The 13086-nt window shown below is 45.8% G+C and overlaps 1 protein-coding gene across 2 annotated transcripts in view; it reads left to right on the plus strand.

Moving 5' to 3' along the window:
- Positions 1–13086, plus strand: part of NRG2 (neuregulin 2) — a 165372-nt gene that overhangs the window by 141345 nt on the left and 10941 nt on the right. For both annotated transcript variants that reach the window (XM_071570275.1, XM_071570276.1), the window contains 2 exons: positions 1057–1115; positions 10936–10959. In XM_071570275.1, the coding sequence (XP_071426376.1) occupies positions 1057–1115; positions 10936–10959 (83 nt within the window). The remainder of the gene's footprint in view (positions 1–1056; positions 1116–10935; positions 10960–13086) is intronic.

A 13086-nucleotide genomic window follows, 5' to 3' on the forward strand; every position in this document is an offset into this window, starting at 1 on the left:
CCCATGTCCCTGTGCTCCCAAAACCTGGCTCAGTTGGGGAGATACTCATGGGCTGCTGCCTCTGCCCGGTGGCCTTCATCTGCAGGGCACTTTCCCTGGCACTGCAGCATCATTCAAGTGTGCAACTGGTGCCTATGAGCTGGCACATCCTGACCCATCAAGTGACATTGGTTGGGATACCCTGAGAGAATCTCGCAGTTGGACAGCTTGTGACACCTCTTTGGCTCACCTTTTTCCTCTGTCTCTTTCTCTCTGTTAACACAGAGACTCTGCACATGCTTTCTCTCTAACCACCACATAACCTGCTTCCCTGGAGCACCCCGTGGGTACTTCTGGGGGTCACACTTTCCACACCCAATGCTCGCTGTCGCCTGAGCAGCCACTCACAGCTCTGTGGTGCCTCTTGCCATATCTTGTCTAGATAGCAGCTCCATGGAGTCTCTGAAAGTAGCATCCAGCCCATCTCGATCTTCCTGCCAGCCGGTGCTTCTAGCAGGTGAGAAGGAAGGATGCAGGCAGAGCAGGACAGAGCAGGAGGGTTTGGCTGCCTGCATGAAGACTCAGGCCAAAACCAGAGCTGGAATACTGTGCCTGGTTAAAGCAAAGCAAAGAGTAAACACACATGTAAAGCCTTTATTTTTTCCATTCATCACAATGCACTTTTTATTTCTGACCTCAAGAACTGTGCCAGACATGTTCTGTGATTTCTCCCCTTTTCCCCTCCAGATGTCCAAACGGATTCTTCGGACAGAGATGTTTGGAGAAACTGCCTTTGCGATTGTACATGCCAGATCCTAAGCAAAGTATGTTTGAAGACAAAAAATGCACCACACTACTTAAAACCTCCTGGGCACAGCGGTGGATGTAGAGTGGTCTAGTCAGGGATGGCTGTTGGTGTCAGCTTTGGGCTAGGGCTTAGGGCTGCAGGTAAGGGTGAAGGCTGAGAGCAGACGGACAGGAGCCATGGAAGGGACCTGAAGGGGCCTCAGTTCAGTCTGTTTGGGTGTCATTTTGCTATCTTGTTTCTCTCTTTTCTGGTTTTCTTTCTTCCGGTAGGTGTCCGATCGAATTCACAGGAGACCGGTGTCAGCATTTCGCAATGGTCAGCTTCTCCAGTATGTCTCTTTCTACTTCTCTCTTTCCCTCGTCCTTGTAGCTCTGTGTCATGTCCTTAAAGCAGGTTCTTCTGTTCTCCAAGAGCCCTCTCCCTGTCTTGTGCGCTCCCAGCTCTGCTTGGCCCTAAGAGGAGCTGTGACCGTGTCCAAGCAGAGGACCGGGGCTCTTGTTGTCTCCCCATTTGTTAGAATGGGTTCTGCTTTCATTTCTGATTGAACTGAATGCTGCTTGCTCTTTTCAGGCAAAATGCAAGTGAGGCCCAGGGTTATGTGGTGGGTGTGCTGTGTGAGACGAGCTGTGTGTGGAGCTGTGCCTGCCAGAACTGCTGTCCCGAGACACTGTGCTGGGCAGGGAGGAGATGTGCGTTTTCCTGGTGCTCTTGGAGGGGGTAAATCTTGTACCAAAGGAGGAAATCACAGTGAGGATGTGAGTGCAATGAAATCACTTCACAATCTGTGGCCCAGAGGTTACATTGGTGTCTACCACTGCCTTAGGGCTTCCCACTTCTCAGTGCCAAGCAGGATACAGGCCAAACCTGCCAACTGGGCATCTCAGGGATTTCTCCATCTCTCCTGGACATGGAGATGTTCCTGTCTCTCCTAGGGGATTGGACAGCCCTCCATATGGGATTCTGTCTCACTATGGTGACTAATCCTTTAATGTATTCAGCAGGTGTAAATGCACTAGAGCCTTTGCATTTAGTGCTTCCCAGTTTCCAGAACCTGTAGGTCTCAGTTATAGACATCATTAGCTCATTTTGGTCCAGGTGGATAATTTCTCCAGCTCCCTGTGCAGACAGTGTCCCAGCATCTGTGGGATCCTGGTCTGGGTAAGGACTGACCTGAAAGGAGGAACAGTTTCCATGCAGGAAATTTGCCATGGTGATCCTGGCTGTGCCCCATCCTGTGCCCCTCCTGTGGCCCATCCTGCCTCCACACTGACCACTTGGACCACTACAAATGGTGGATTTAAAGAGAAGCTTTTCAAAAAGAGTCAAAAAAGAGGTTTTAATTAGTGGGAACCAGAGGAGAAATGCCTCTTCAGGATGATGCCTTGATTGCCAGTACCCCTCTCCCACCGCTCTGTGAGGAATCCTGCAGTTCCCATCCTGATCTGGCAATAGCAGGAGTCTCATTAGCACGTGTTAATAGCTGGCAAGTGCTCGAATTAGACTCCCTTCCACGGAGCACACAGACAAATGCAAATGGACTTTGTGAGGCCCTTGGGACAGCTCGAAGTTTTTACATTGCCTTTTGTTCCAAATTGGCTTCTGAAGTTGAGACCTCCATTGATTTATCCTCCTAGACTCCAACATCCAAGTAAGCCCTTTTTAAAATGACAAGCCAGAATGTTCTGGTTTGACCTTTCACCTGATGCAGAAGGGTTTCCTTCCCACTTGGAAGCCCTTGGAGTCAGGGCCCCTGGCTGCAAACACCACTGGGTTGCTTACCTGGTGAAGCTGATCTGTGTCATGTTTCATAATGTGGTGTCCAACAGGCTTAAACATTATTGCTACCATGCTGCAAAACCTGGGGGGAAATGAGTTTTATGTCAGGAAAATGCCTTGTCACAGCATTCATTGTGGGAGTAAACAGTGTGGGGTTTTTTTTTACCCCCAGCCTGCAGAATCCAGCTTTTTATGGGACTGAGATTTGTTTCAGTTTTATTCACGTGTTAAAGGAACAACACGAGCTTTAAAACCAACACGTACATTTCCTACTTCAACTCTGCTTTAACCACAGCACAATAAGGTAGAAACAGCTTAACAATCCAGGCTACCTGCCTGAACTTGGATAAAATTCATGGAATAAGATGATTCATATGTGTTTATAGCTGTTTTCACTTTCAGGTCACAGTTGGATAACATAAGTAGCAGCAGCACTGCAGAAAATCATGCACTGAACTTGCTGATTTTCTGGATACTGAAGGAATTTCACTGGAGTGTGGACCAAGCAAATGCTTATCTTCTATTTTAATCAATAATTAGGGCACAGTAGAAGTTGCTGTTGCTCTATAATTCACTCAGTGCTTCATCTCATATGGGTTCTGACAGGTCAAAAGCTGAAACAGATTAAATGAGGTTCAGGCATTTCCACAGGAAATAAAATAGCTCTGTCCTGATTCATGATATGAGAACACTGCCAGCATTTGACAGATACTTAAACAGTAAATAAGGACACCTACATTGGTGGTGTTTTAAATGTATTTGGGGTATTTCAGGTTTGCAAATCTAGATTGGAACCTTCTGATTCTTTAATATAAATAATGAAAATTACACTGACTGTAAGCAGGTATATCCCAGGGCTGAGGGAGAGTCTGCAGTGAGCTAAATTGAAGATGCTGTTCTGAAAAGAATTTGGGCCACAGATGAAGGTGGTGCAGCATCCCAGCATCATGCCAGATGTTGTGTACCTTTCTTTTGGGAGCAGCTTCCTATCTCTTTATTCAGACTTTGCCCAGGTAAAACTCCCCATGTTCTCCATAAATTCAGCCTGCCTTTGTCTGTTTGACAGGTAGCTCTGGAGGTTTGTTTTTCTTTGATTGCCCAAAACACCTGCTAGACCACTGCCATCATTAAGATGAAAATCAGGTGTATTTGGATAGGTTTTCTTGCATGTGACATTTCTCTATATTGGTGTTACAACCCTATGATCAGGTGCCCACTGCCAGCCCTTCTGGGTATATACCCCACTGCTTGAAAATGAAGTGGAAATGTTAAATCTGGAGATGTCATGCTCACACTGTTGCTGTTTGCTGACAGATTGGTATAGAGGAACTCATTAGCAATTGTATTATTGGGCTCCGAGACACCCCCAGTCAGTCCCAACTCAGCCCTTGTTTGGATGAATAGTTTGCTTTTGGTAGGAATCTGCAACAGCAGAATTCAAGCAAGTGATTCAAGTCAGCAGTTGGTTCCTGTCAGCTTATAACTTTACATTTTAGCTTGGAAATGTGTTGAAACACTCCAGAAGATAAAAAGGTGAAGCATTCTCAAACAGCCACTTATCCCAGAAAATGGATGCAAAGTGCAAACAGACACCATCGCCCTGAGCCAGCAAGGTGCCACTTGTGAGCAGAGCTGTGGCACCTGGCTGTGTCAGCTCTCTGAGCCTGCCTTCAGGCTGAGCCTGTGTTAGTCTGAGCCGCCCTGATGGTCTGTTTTCGAGCAAGGCTCACACTGCAAGCAGATCTGAGGCAGTGTGGCTTTTCTGTGCTGTGGTGGTGAGGGTTGAGCAGGCAGTTGGCTGCCAGCAGTGATGGACAATAACCCAGCACGGATGGGGGCCCTGAGACACTGAGGCATAGTAACCCCACACCCAGTAAGGGTGGGCAAAGTCTCACAGGGAAACTCAAAAGTTGCGTCCTATTTATCACAGGTCGGTTGTGGGACAGCAGGAGAGGTGACTTTCCCATAGTCATCAAAATAAAAAACCTACCAGCAGCAGGAAAGAGAGATGTCAGAGCAAACAGCTGCTCACTCACTCAGATTAAAATAGTTGAAAGGTACATATCTGAGAAGAAAAAGATGTCCTGACCTAAGATGTGCTGACTTAAGCCTGTCTAGATGCCTTTTGTTGGTATGAAATGTCACTGATCTCAGCGAGTCTCTGGGCACGCTCCTCCATCCACACACAGGGAATTGGCTGAGGGATCAGCATTAGGAGATCATGTTGTTTAGGCTTTAACTAACCTGTGAGAAGAAAGCCTTATAGAGGCTGCACAATATAAGTGAGGGACATTAAAGCAACACTTAATTGTAGCAGCAATTGTAATTTAGATTGAAGGAGAATTAATGGCATTGAACTGAGAGGACAGCGATTGTCTGCAATTGTTACATGAAAAAGAGAAATGACCTGGTAGATGAGAAGAGAGAGAATTATTTCTATGCTGATGAGTCATTAAATCCTATTACTAACATGCTTTTCACACCAAGGTCTTCAAATTTCTGTGTCCATAGAAAAACTCCTGGGTGTAGCTGTTAGGTGGCTCCTGGTCCTGTGGTACAGGTACCTACAGAGTCACAGGTGACAGGTGTCTCTGTCTGGCTGTCCCTGCATTAGTAAGAACAGAACACATCAAACTCTTCATCCACAGCCAGAATGAATCCCTAGGTGTCCATGGGCCCTTTAGCCTCTGCAGCCAGATTTTCCTCTCTGCTGGCACACCTGGGTGAAAAGTTTAGCAATATCCAAAAGAACCAGGAATTCTTTCTGAGAGTTTCTAGTGGGTGCTGGAGACTCACCCAGTGGACAGCTCTCTCCTTCACAGGCACAGCTTTGGCTGGCAGATCTTCACAGAAGACAGAAGCATGTCCAAAATCATCTTTCCTTCTAAGAAACTCTTTTAAAGCTGTGCTGGCACCTGTATTCCATAGCTGCCTGTTTGACATCAGAATAAGGTCTATCCTATATCCTCTCTTCTACAAGCAACTTTTCAGGTCTCTGTAAAACCCTCCTGGAGTTTTACTAATAAATTGCCAGGCTTTGGGCTGGCTGGTTGTAAAGGTTTCATGAAACCCCTTGGCAGCTCTTTCACTCCTGGTGGGGCTGAGATACTGAAAGTTAAACGTGGTCAGCAGGAACATTTATACATTTCCTTAGTCTGCACATTTGGATTCTTTCCAATTGTGATTTATGGAACAATTTAGAAATGGGATAAAGTTTTATATTTATGCTTGCCTCTTGTCTGTGGAAACTGAAATTTCGTCTTAACTTGGCTGTTTATTTGTGTCCCCAAATAATCATCACCAATCTGGAGCACAAATGTCATACCATTCATCATCTTGGTTAGTGAAACATTTTCATTTTCTCCTTTGTGAGCCAGTTAAAGCTGCAGTCTGTAGCCTGCCTGTAAACATCCTGGATTAGAGCTGATGGTCATACATAATGTCATCTGTATATTCATCATTTTTACCGCATATGGAATTATTGGTTTCTTTACAAATTGAACTTTAATTAATAGCTGGAGTCTTCCTACTGGTCTGCTTGGAAACACAGAGCAGGATTTCCAAGTATCCACTGGGAGAGCAGCTTTCTCTTGAACCTGTTCCCACAACTGGCTCCAGTGCTGCTGCCTAAGCCATCATGGAAGTGGAAGAGTGTAGGTTTATTGTGTCAGAAGCTTCTTGTTTTTCTGAAGGATGGTCCCTCTCACTCAGAAGTCCCCAGGCTGCAGCCAGAGGAGTGTTGGCCATCACCCTGACATGTAGAAGTGACCCCTCTGATGGGTGTGGTTTGGAAACCTTGCTCCTAACACTGAGGTAAAGTGTCCTTGTGAGCAGAGGGATAAATGTACCACTTCAAGCTCTTCAGGGAAGGCCTTGATCTGAATTTTAGCTTCTCTGTTCACTTCTCTCCTTCAGCAGTAGTTTTTTTACCTGCTGTGATTGCAATAAGTGAAAAAATACTTCTTTATTTTACCCATCTTTCTGCTTCCTCCTCCACCTCTTACTCATCTGACTCCCAAACCAACATTTAGCAGCATTTTAAATTCCACAAACATTCTGCAGCTTCCCTTCAGTGACAGGATAAGTGCTGACCACTGAATTACAGGGTGATGGCTATGCTTTGGTGTGGCTGGGTAATTACAGGTTTTTTGTGGTTCATCAGAGCAGGGTGATTCCTCTTCCCTGGCAGCAATACAGGTTGCCCTATGGGATCTCCTACAGTTAATTGCATGCTCATTCACAGCAGATTTTGAAAAATCTGTTGTTATGTATCTGGATTTTTGAGGCTCACCAAATTATTTTTATTGTTACAGTACTAGCCAAATGTCTGTGGATTTTAGGGAAATTTTACAGACTTTCTGTACTTGGAGATTCCATGCATTGCCCAGCTCTTAACACAGGCACAGTGTCCCCTGTTCCCATCTTGTCCCACTGTCTTGCATTGCTCCCTGTAACCACTGGGAGAAACCTGGATCAGGGTCCTGAAAGTGCTACTCTTGTCACTATGACTGGTTATCAGTAATGTTACTATCAATTTATTATCTTGCTGGGTCTCAGATGTCAATTCTCTTTGTTTCATGCCTTGGATCATGCTCTGTGTTCCAGAGAAAGTGTCTGAGGAGAATAATGCACAGTAACTGAATCTCTTATCAATGTTCTTGGACAACCTGAAGCCCAAGTGAGAACAGGCCCAGTTTTCACAACTGTTTAGAATCACAGAATCCTAGAATCAATTGGGTTGGAAAAGACCTCTGAGATCATCGAGTCCAACCCTTGGTCCAACTCCAGTCCCTTTACCAGATCATGGCACTCAGTGCCACGGCCAAGCTCAGCTGAAAAACCTCCAGGGATGGGGAATCCACTCCCTCTCTGGGCAGCCCATTCCAAAGCCTGAGCACTCTCTCTGCAAAGAATTTTTTTCTGATCTCCACCTTCAATTTCCCCTGGCAGAGCTTGAGCCCATCGTGCCCCCTTGTCCTATTGCTGAGTGCCTGGGAGAAGAGACCAACCCCCACCTGGCCACAACTTCCCTTCAGGCAGTTCCAGACAGTGCTGAGGTCACCTCTGAGCCTCCTCTTCTCCAGGCTGAACACCCCCAGCTCCCTCAGCCTCTCCCCACAGCACTTGTGCTCCAGTCCCTTCTCCAGCCTCATTGCTCTTCTCTGGACTCGCTCCAGCACCTCAATATCCTTTCTGAACTGAGGGGCCCAGAACTGAACACAACACTCAAGGTGTGGCCTCACCAACGCAGAGTACAGGGGAGGGATCACTGCCCTGGTCCTGCTGAGGCTTTCATCATTCCTAATCATTCTGCAAACCTACAGATCAGAGATCATCTTGCTTGAGGTGTTACTCCGACAAGAATACTTTAGATTATGTGTTTTTGTCTGTTCATCTTTTAAAATAAGTAAAATGCATCATAGAGAAAACCCTAGTCACAAAATCACTGCAGAGGAGGCCATTGTAGGATTTTGCCTTTTGTCTGATGCTGAGAAACAGTTTGTCTCTACTGTTGGAATTCATCCATTTCATTAACTGTCCCAAAGGCTCCCTATGCCCCGAGCCTGGGGTGCAATACACCTCCCCACTGCAACCACCTCCACCAGCATGGAGTCAATCCCTGTCTGGAGGAGCTGGAAGACCTTCTTGGACCTCCAGCTTCCTGCTGTGGGGTTAAGGGGTGCAGAGGGGACTGTTGCCCAAAGGTTTCTGGCACCCCTCAACAGACATGTTGGAGCAAGTCCAGAGGAGGCCACCAAGCTGATTAGAGATGGAGCAGCTCTGCTGTGAGGAAAACCTGAGAGAATTGGGATTTTTCAGCCTGGAGAGGAGAAGCTTTAGGTTGACCCATCTGGAGCCTTCCAGTACCTGAAGCGAACTTACAGAAAAGATGGAGAGAGACTATTTACAAGGACAAGGGAGAATGGCTTCACACTGACAGAGGACAAGTTTAGATTAGATTTCAGGAAGGAATTACTCCCTGTGAGGGTGGGCAGGCCCTGGTACAGGTTACCCAGACAAGCTGCAGCTGCCCCAGCCTGGGAAGTGTCCAGGGCCAGGTTGGACAGGGCTGGGAGGAACCTGGTCTAGTGGAGTGTCCCTGCTCCTATCTGGATTGAAATATGTTGAATAATTTTGAACAGACTCTTCTTTAGAGAAGACAAACCCTTCAAATCCCAGCTTGCTCTTGTGTCTCCTTCACTGTCTCAGCAGGGAGGGCAGTACCTGACCATGCTGGGAGGATCTCCAAGGGATAGGAAGGGGAGAGTGGCTTCCTGTTTGATGTGTTCATTTATGGGTCATACAGAACAATGTCTGTAGCCTGAAAAAATGATGGAGGAGTGTTGAGTAGCCATGGACATCAGAGGAGCACAGGCTGGGATAAGACTGCTCTACCTGCAAAGCTGCTGGTGGGTTTGTAGGCACAGGGAAGCAGGTACATGCCAGCTGCTGTATGGTTGCATGGTTTCTGTCCTGCTCAGGGAACCTGAGGCTGAGATCCAGGGATCTCAGCTGTATCTGCTTCTGAGGCTGAGGAGCCAAAAGCAAGACAGTTCTGGCAGGAGAGGCACAGTAGGAAGGCTCGAGACCCTCCGGTCGTGCCCACAATCTCTGTTTGCACAGGCATTTCTGAGTGTGCTAAAACCCATGATAATGTTTTCAATATGGTCCATTTGTAGCTGGAGATGTTGCAGCAAAACCTGGAACAGAAAGGAAATATGGGAGGATAGACAGCATGCATCTATCAGCTGGACCAACAGCTTAGATATTTTATCGAAATTCAAGATATATCTGCATGCATTTGTCAGTGTCAGGGGAAACTGTACACAGTGGTAGGAAGCCTTAGGAATAGGTCAGGGCTGGATGTGACAATTAAGAGGTTTAGGATGAATATATTCTGTCCAGTTCTCTGCTGCCCACCACATTATGTCCATGTCACTGCAACTCGTACAAAATGACTATGAAATGCAATGGAGAGTTGGGTTTTTTCTAACACGAATGTGAGATGTGAGGCAGAGACCAGCCAGGTTTTGTGGCCTTTAAATTATACAAAATTTAAAAACCCAACTCTTACCCCTCCAAAAAACCCTCAAATATCAGCATTGATTTGAAAAGAAGAACCTGCTTTAGAAAATGTGTTTACATGTTCCATAATAATTAGTGCCAATTCCCCACCACCACCTAAATTTTGAACAGCATTGCAAAAGAAAGCCAATATTTCTGTGCAGCAAAAAGCAATTCCTATGGAAAATATAGTAAATAAATCTGGACATCTCCAAGCTGCAAATAATCTTTTATGTGTATGGTGCTTGGAAGCAGCAGAGCTCACTTTTGTGTACAGTGGTAAGTATGGAGAATTTTCATGTTTATGTAAGAAAAACTGTCTTTAGGAGAGGTCTGTACCAGGAAAATTACTAAAATTCAGGATACCTGTTTTAGATAACTGTGTTGCTGATTCACTGGGTAAACTCCTGTGCTTAGCACTGTCTCTGCAAGATGAACTGCAACCTCAGTCGTGATGAATATGAATCTCAAAGCAGATGCCCCAATTTGGGCTTTTTTTGCAGCATGTTTGTGTTTCTAAAATAATGCAGAACAACAGCAGAAGTGAAATTGGGAAGGCCACAGGCTTGAGGGAAACTTTCAGTGCAATTTGCACTTTCAGATCTGTGAGGGATTCATTGCCCTGCCCGGGCAACCCACCCCTGGCAGCGCCCGCGGTCCGAGGCAGAGCTGAGCTGCCCAGGGCAGCGCTGGCACAGCTGGCACACCATCAGGACATGGACAGGCCGTGCTGCCCGGTGACACTGTGCACCCCAGACCAGATGTGAGGTCGTGGGCAGCAGAATGTGGCTGGCAAAGCCTCAGGGCTCCGGGCACACCCCCACACATCTGTGTGCCCAGCACTCCCCTTTGGTGCTCAGCCCCAGGCACAGAGGGGTGTGGGAAACCGTGCAGGGCAGATCTGGCCTGTGGAAAGGGAAGGAATGGTTTTTCCAGGTTCATGCAGTCTCTATGTGTTTTGACCTGTCAGGAGTTGTTTCAGAACAAGTGTACCTTTTTTTTTCCCCTGCCTGAACTGTGAATTCCATATCAGGTACTAACAAACATGGCTCATCTCAAAAGAATTCATAATTAACTGAAAGAATTCATAATGAACTTCCACTGCAATTTGTTTGGGCCTTTCTTTGCATAACATGGTGGGGATTTGAAATGCTCTGAAGCATAGAGTGTCTGTGTGACTGCTGCTGAGCCTACCCAGAGCTAACCTGCTGTAACTGCACGGTGTGTGTGTTTGTATTTTAGAGTTCTCTGACAGACCTGTTTTTCTTTTTCTCTTTCTCTTCCTTGTCTTCTTTCTGCATTGGCAGAGCATCTTGGATTTGAATTAAAGGGTATGGAACAACCATTCATTTATTAATCAGAAGCCATTAAGAGCTTCCCACATTATATTTATGGCTTTAATGGGATGATTAAAAAATCAGCTGTTCTGTTCACTTCCCTGGCACCAAGATAGATGTTTGGATTGGAAAAAAAAAAAAAAGGCAAAACAAAATCAAAACAAAGCAAATCAAAAATTCTAAATGTAAACCTATAAAAAGGCACGTGTATTTTTAGCAGCACTTTTTTCTTTGTTCCAAGAAGCAGCCTGGTGTGTGTGGCGTGACTGGGATGTTACAATTGCCATACGTCTCCATTCAACATGCTTTTGTGCATTTAACTGAAAAGCAGGAGTTTGTGTCCATCCAAAAGGTTACCTGAAGGTGCAGGCATTCCAGGAATGGGAAGGCAAATTTTGGGAAGATCAAGGCTTTCATAGAAATTGTCATTCCAGGCACATTAACCACCACTGGATCCTACGAAGGATGAGTTTTTCATTCCTCCTCCCAGAGTTTAGTGGCTCATTTCGGTCCTTGACTGGGAGGAAATTATTCCAAAAAAGATGGCATGAGTTAGTTTAGAAGACTAGGTCCTGGGGTAGTCAGTAGTTTCCCATGAGAGGGAAGGGTGTAACACTGAGCACCATGATGGCAAGCTTGGAAAAACACTGCAGTAACTTCAATGATTTAAAAATATCGCCTTTGGGCATTTACCTGCTCCTGCCCAGCTGCTCATAATCATACTATTTTCCTTCCATTCTCCTCAGTCTTTTTTTAGAAATAAATCAAATTATCTTTTGAGTAAGCACTTGGGAAATCAAATCTTTGAGGTGAGGTTTCCCTGGGCTGTACGAGCCAAGAGCAGGGAGGGCTGGTTAGGTGGGAGCAGAGAAGGTGGGCAACCTGATCTAGTGGAAGGTGTCCCTGACCATGGCAGGGGGATTGGAATGAGATGAGGTTTAAGGTCCCTTTCAACCCAAACTATTCAATGATTCAATGATGATTCTATGATTTATCACTTAATTTAAAATCAATGATCCAACAGTGTCAGCTACAGCAGATCTTCATATGAAGATGCTTCCATTCCATTTGCAGGAGATATGAGGACACCAATCTTTCACTTCTGGATGCTAAATTGCCCTGTCAGGTCCCTGAGGTGGAGGGGCATGCGTTAGTGGAAGCTGGAAATGCTTATCTCCTCTAGTTTTGCATGGCTGATCCCCCAGGACTGATGGGGCATCCCCTGTCAGTTCTTCCCCACTGCAGAAAATGTGTGAATTTCATGGTCAGGTGTTTCAGAGAAAGTGGTGCTGCTAATGCTAATACACTTAAATAAACTTTAAAATCGAGGATTTTTGACATCCCTTTTTTGTTGACCTCTTGTCCTTTTCCTCATCCATTCTCAATGTCATCACAGAACCGCACACATCCTGTTCCCAGTCTGCAGTCGTCTCTTCTCTGTCATTCGTCTGTCACTGTCATGCCTTGCTGTGACACCGTGGCTGGACTGTGATTCTGTCGGCATTGTGTGGCGCCACATGGTTTGTTCATAGTGTTTGCTGCTGTAGAGTGACGATGCTGCTGATGAAGACGTGGTGTTTGTAGAGCATAGAGACACAAATGGACAAGTCCTGCTCCAGGATCTTACCTGCTCAAATACACAACTGTAGCGTGCACTCTCTTATTTTCTCTCTGTCGCTGTTGAGATGGTTTTGTGCAACGTGAAGATGCTGTTATAAAGCATCAGCTTTAATGAGATGTTGGGAGCCAAGCTGAATTAGTAGCAGCAGGTCATTCAATTCACAGGTTGCAGCAGTGAATGCTCAGCCTCACACTTCACTGCTTCACATAGCAGAGCTGTCAGCAAAAGACAGAGAGGCTAAATCTGCATTTCTGATGAACTGAAACATTCCCTGTGCAATTCAGGTGAAGGTTCAGGACAGTCAGACATGTCAGAGTCAGGGTCCCATACTGACATGATCACCAGAAAAAGAGACTGGAATTTGAGCCTTGGGTGAAGGATTTTGTCATGCAATAAGCAAACCCCCCAAAAAACAACAAAAAACCCACCTCAAAACACCAACAAAAACACAACAGACCCCAGCGTTGATGAGTTTGCTTTTTCTTCCTCCTCCATGATTT

The sequence above is a fragment of the Pithys albifrons genome, chromosome 15 (genome assembly GCF_047495875.1).
Source record: "Pithys albifrons albifrons isolate INPA30051 chromosome 15, PitAlb_v1, whole genome shotgun sequence".
Classification (NCBI taxonomy): domain Eukaryota; kingdom Metazoa; phylum Chordata; class Aves; order Passeriformes; family Thamnophilidae; genus Pithys; species Pithys albifrons.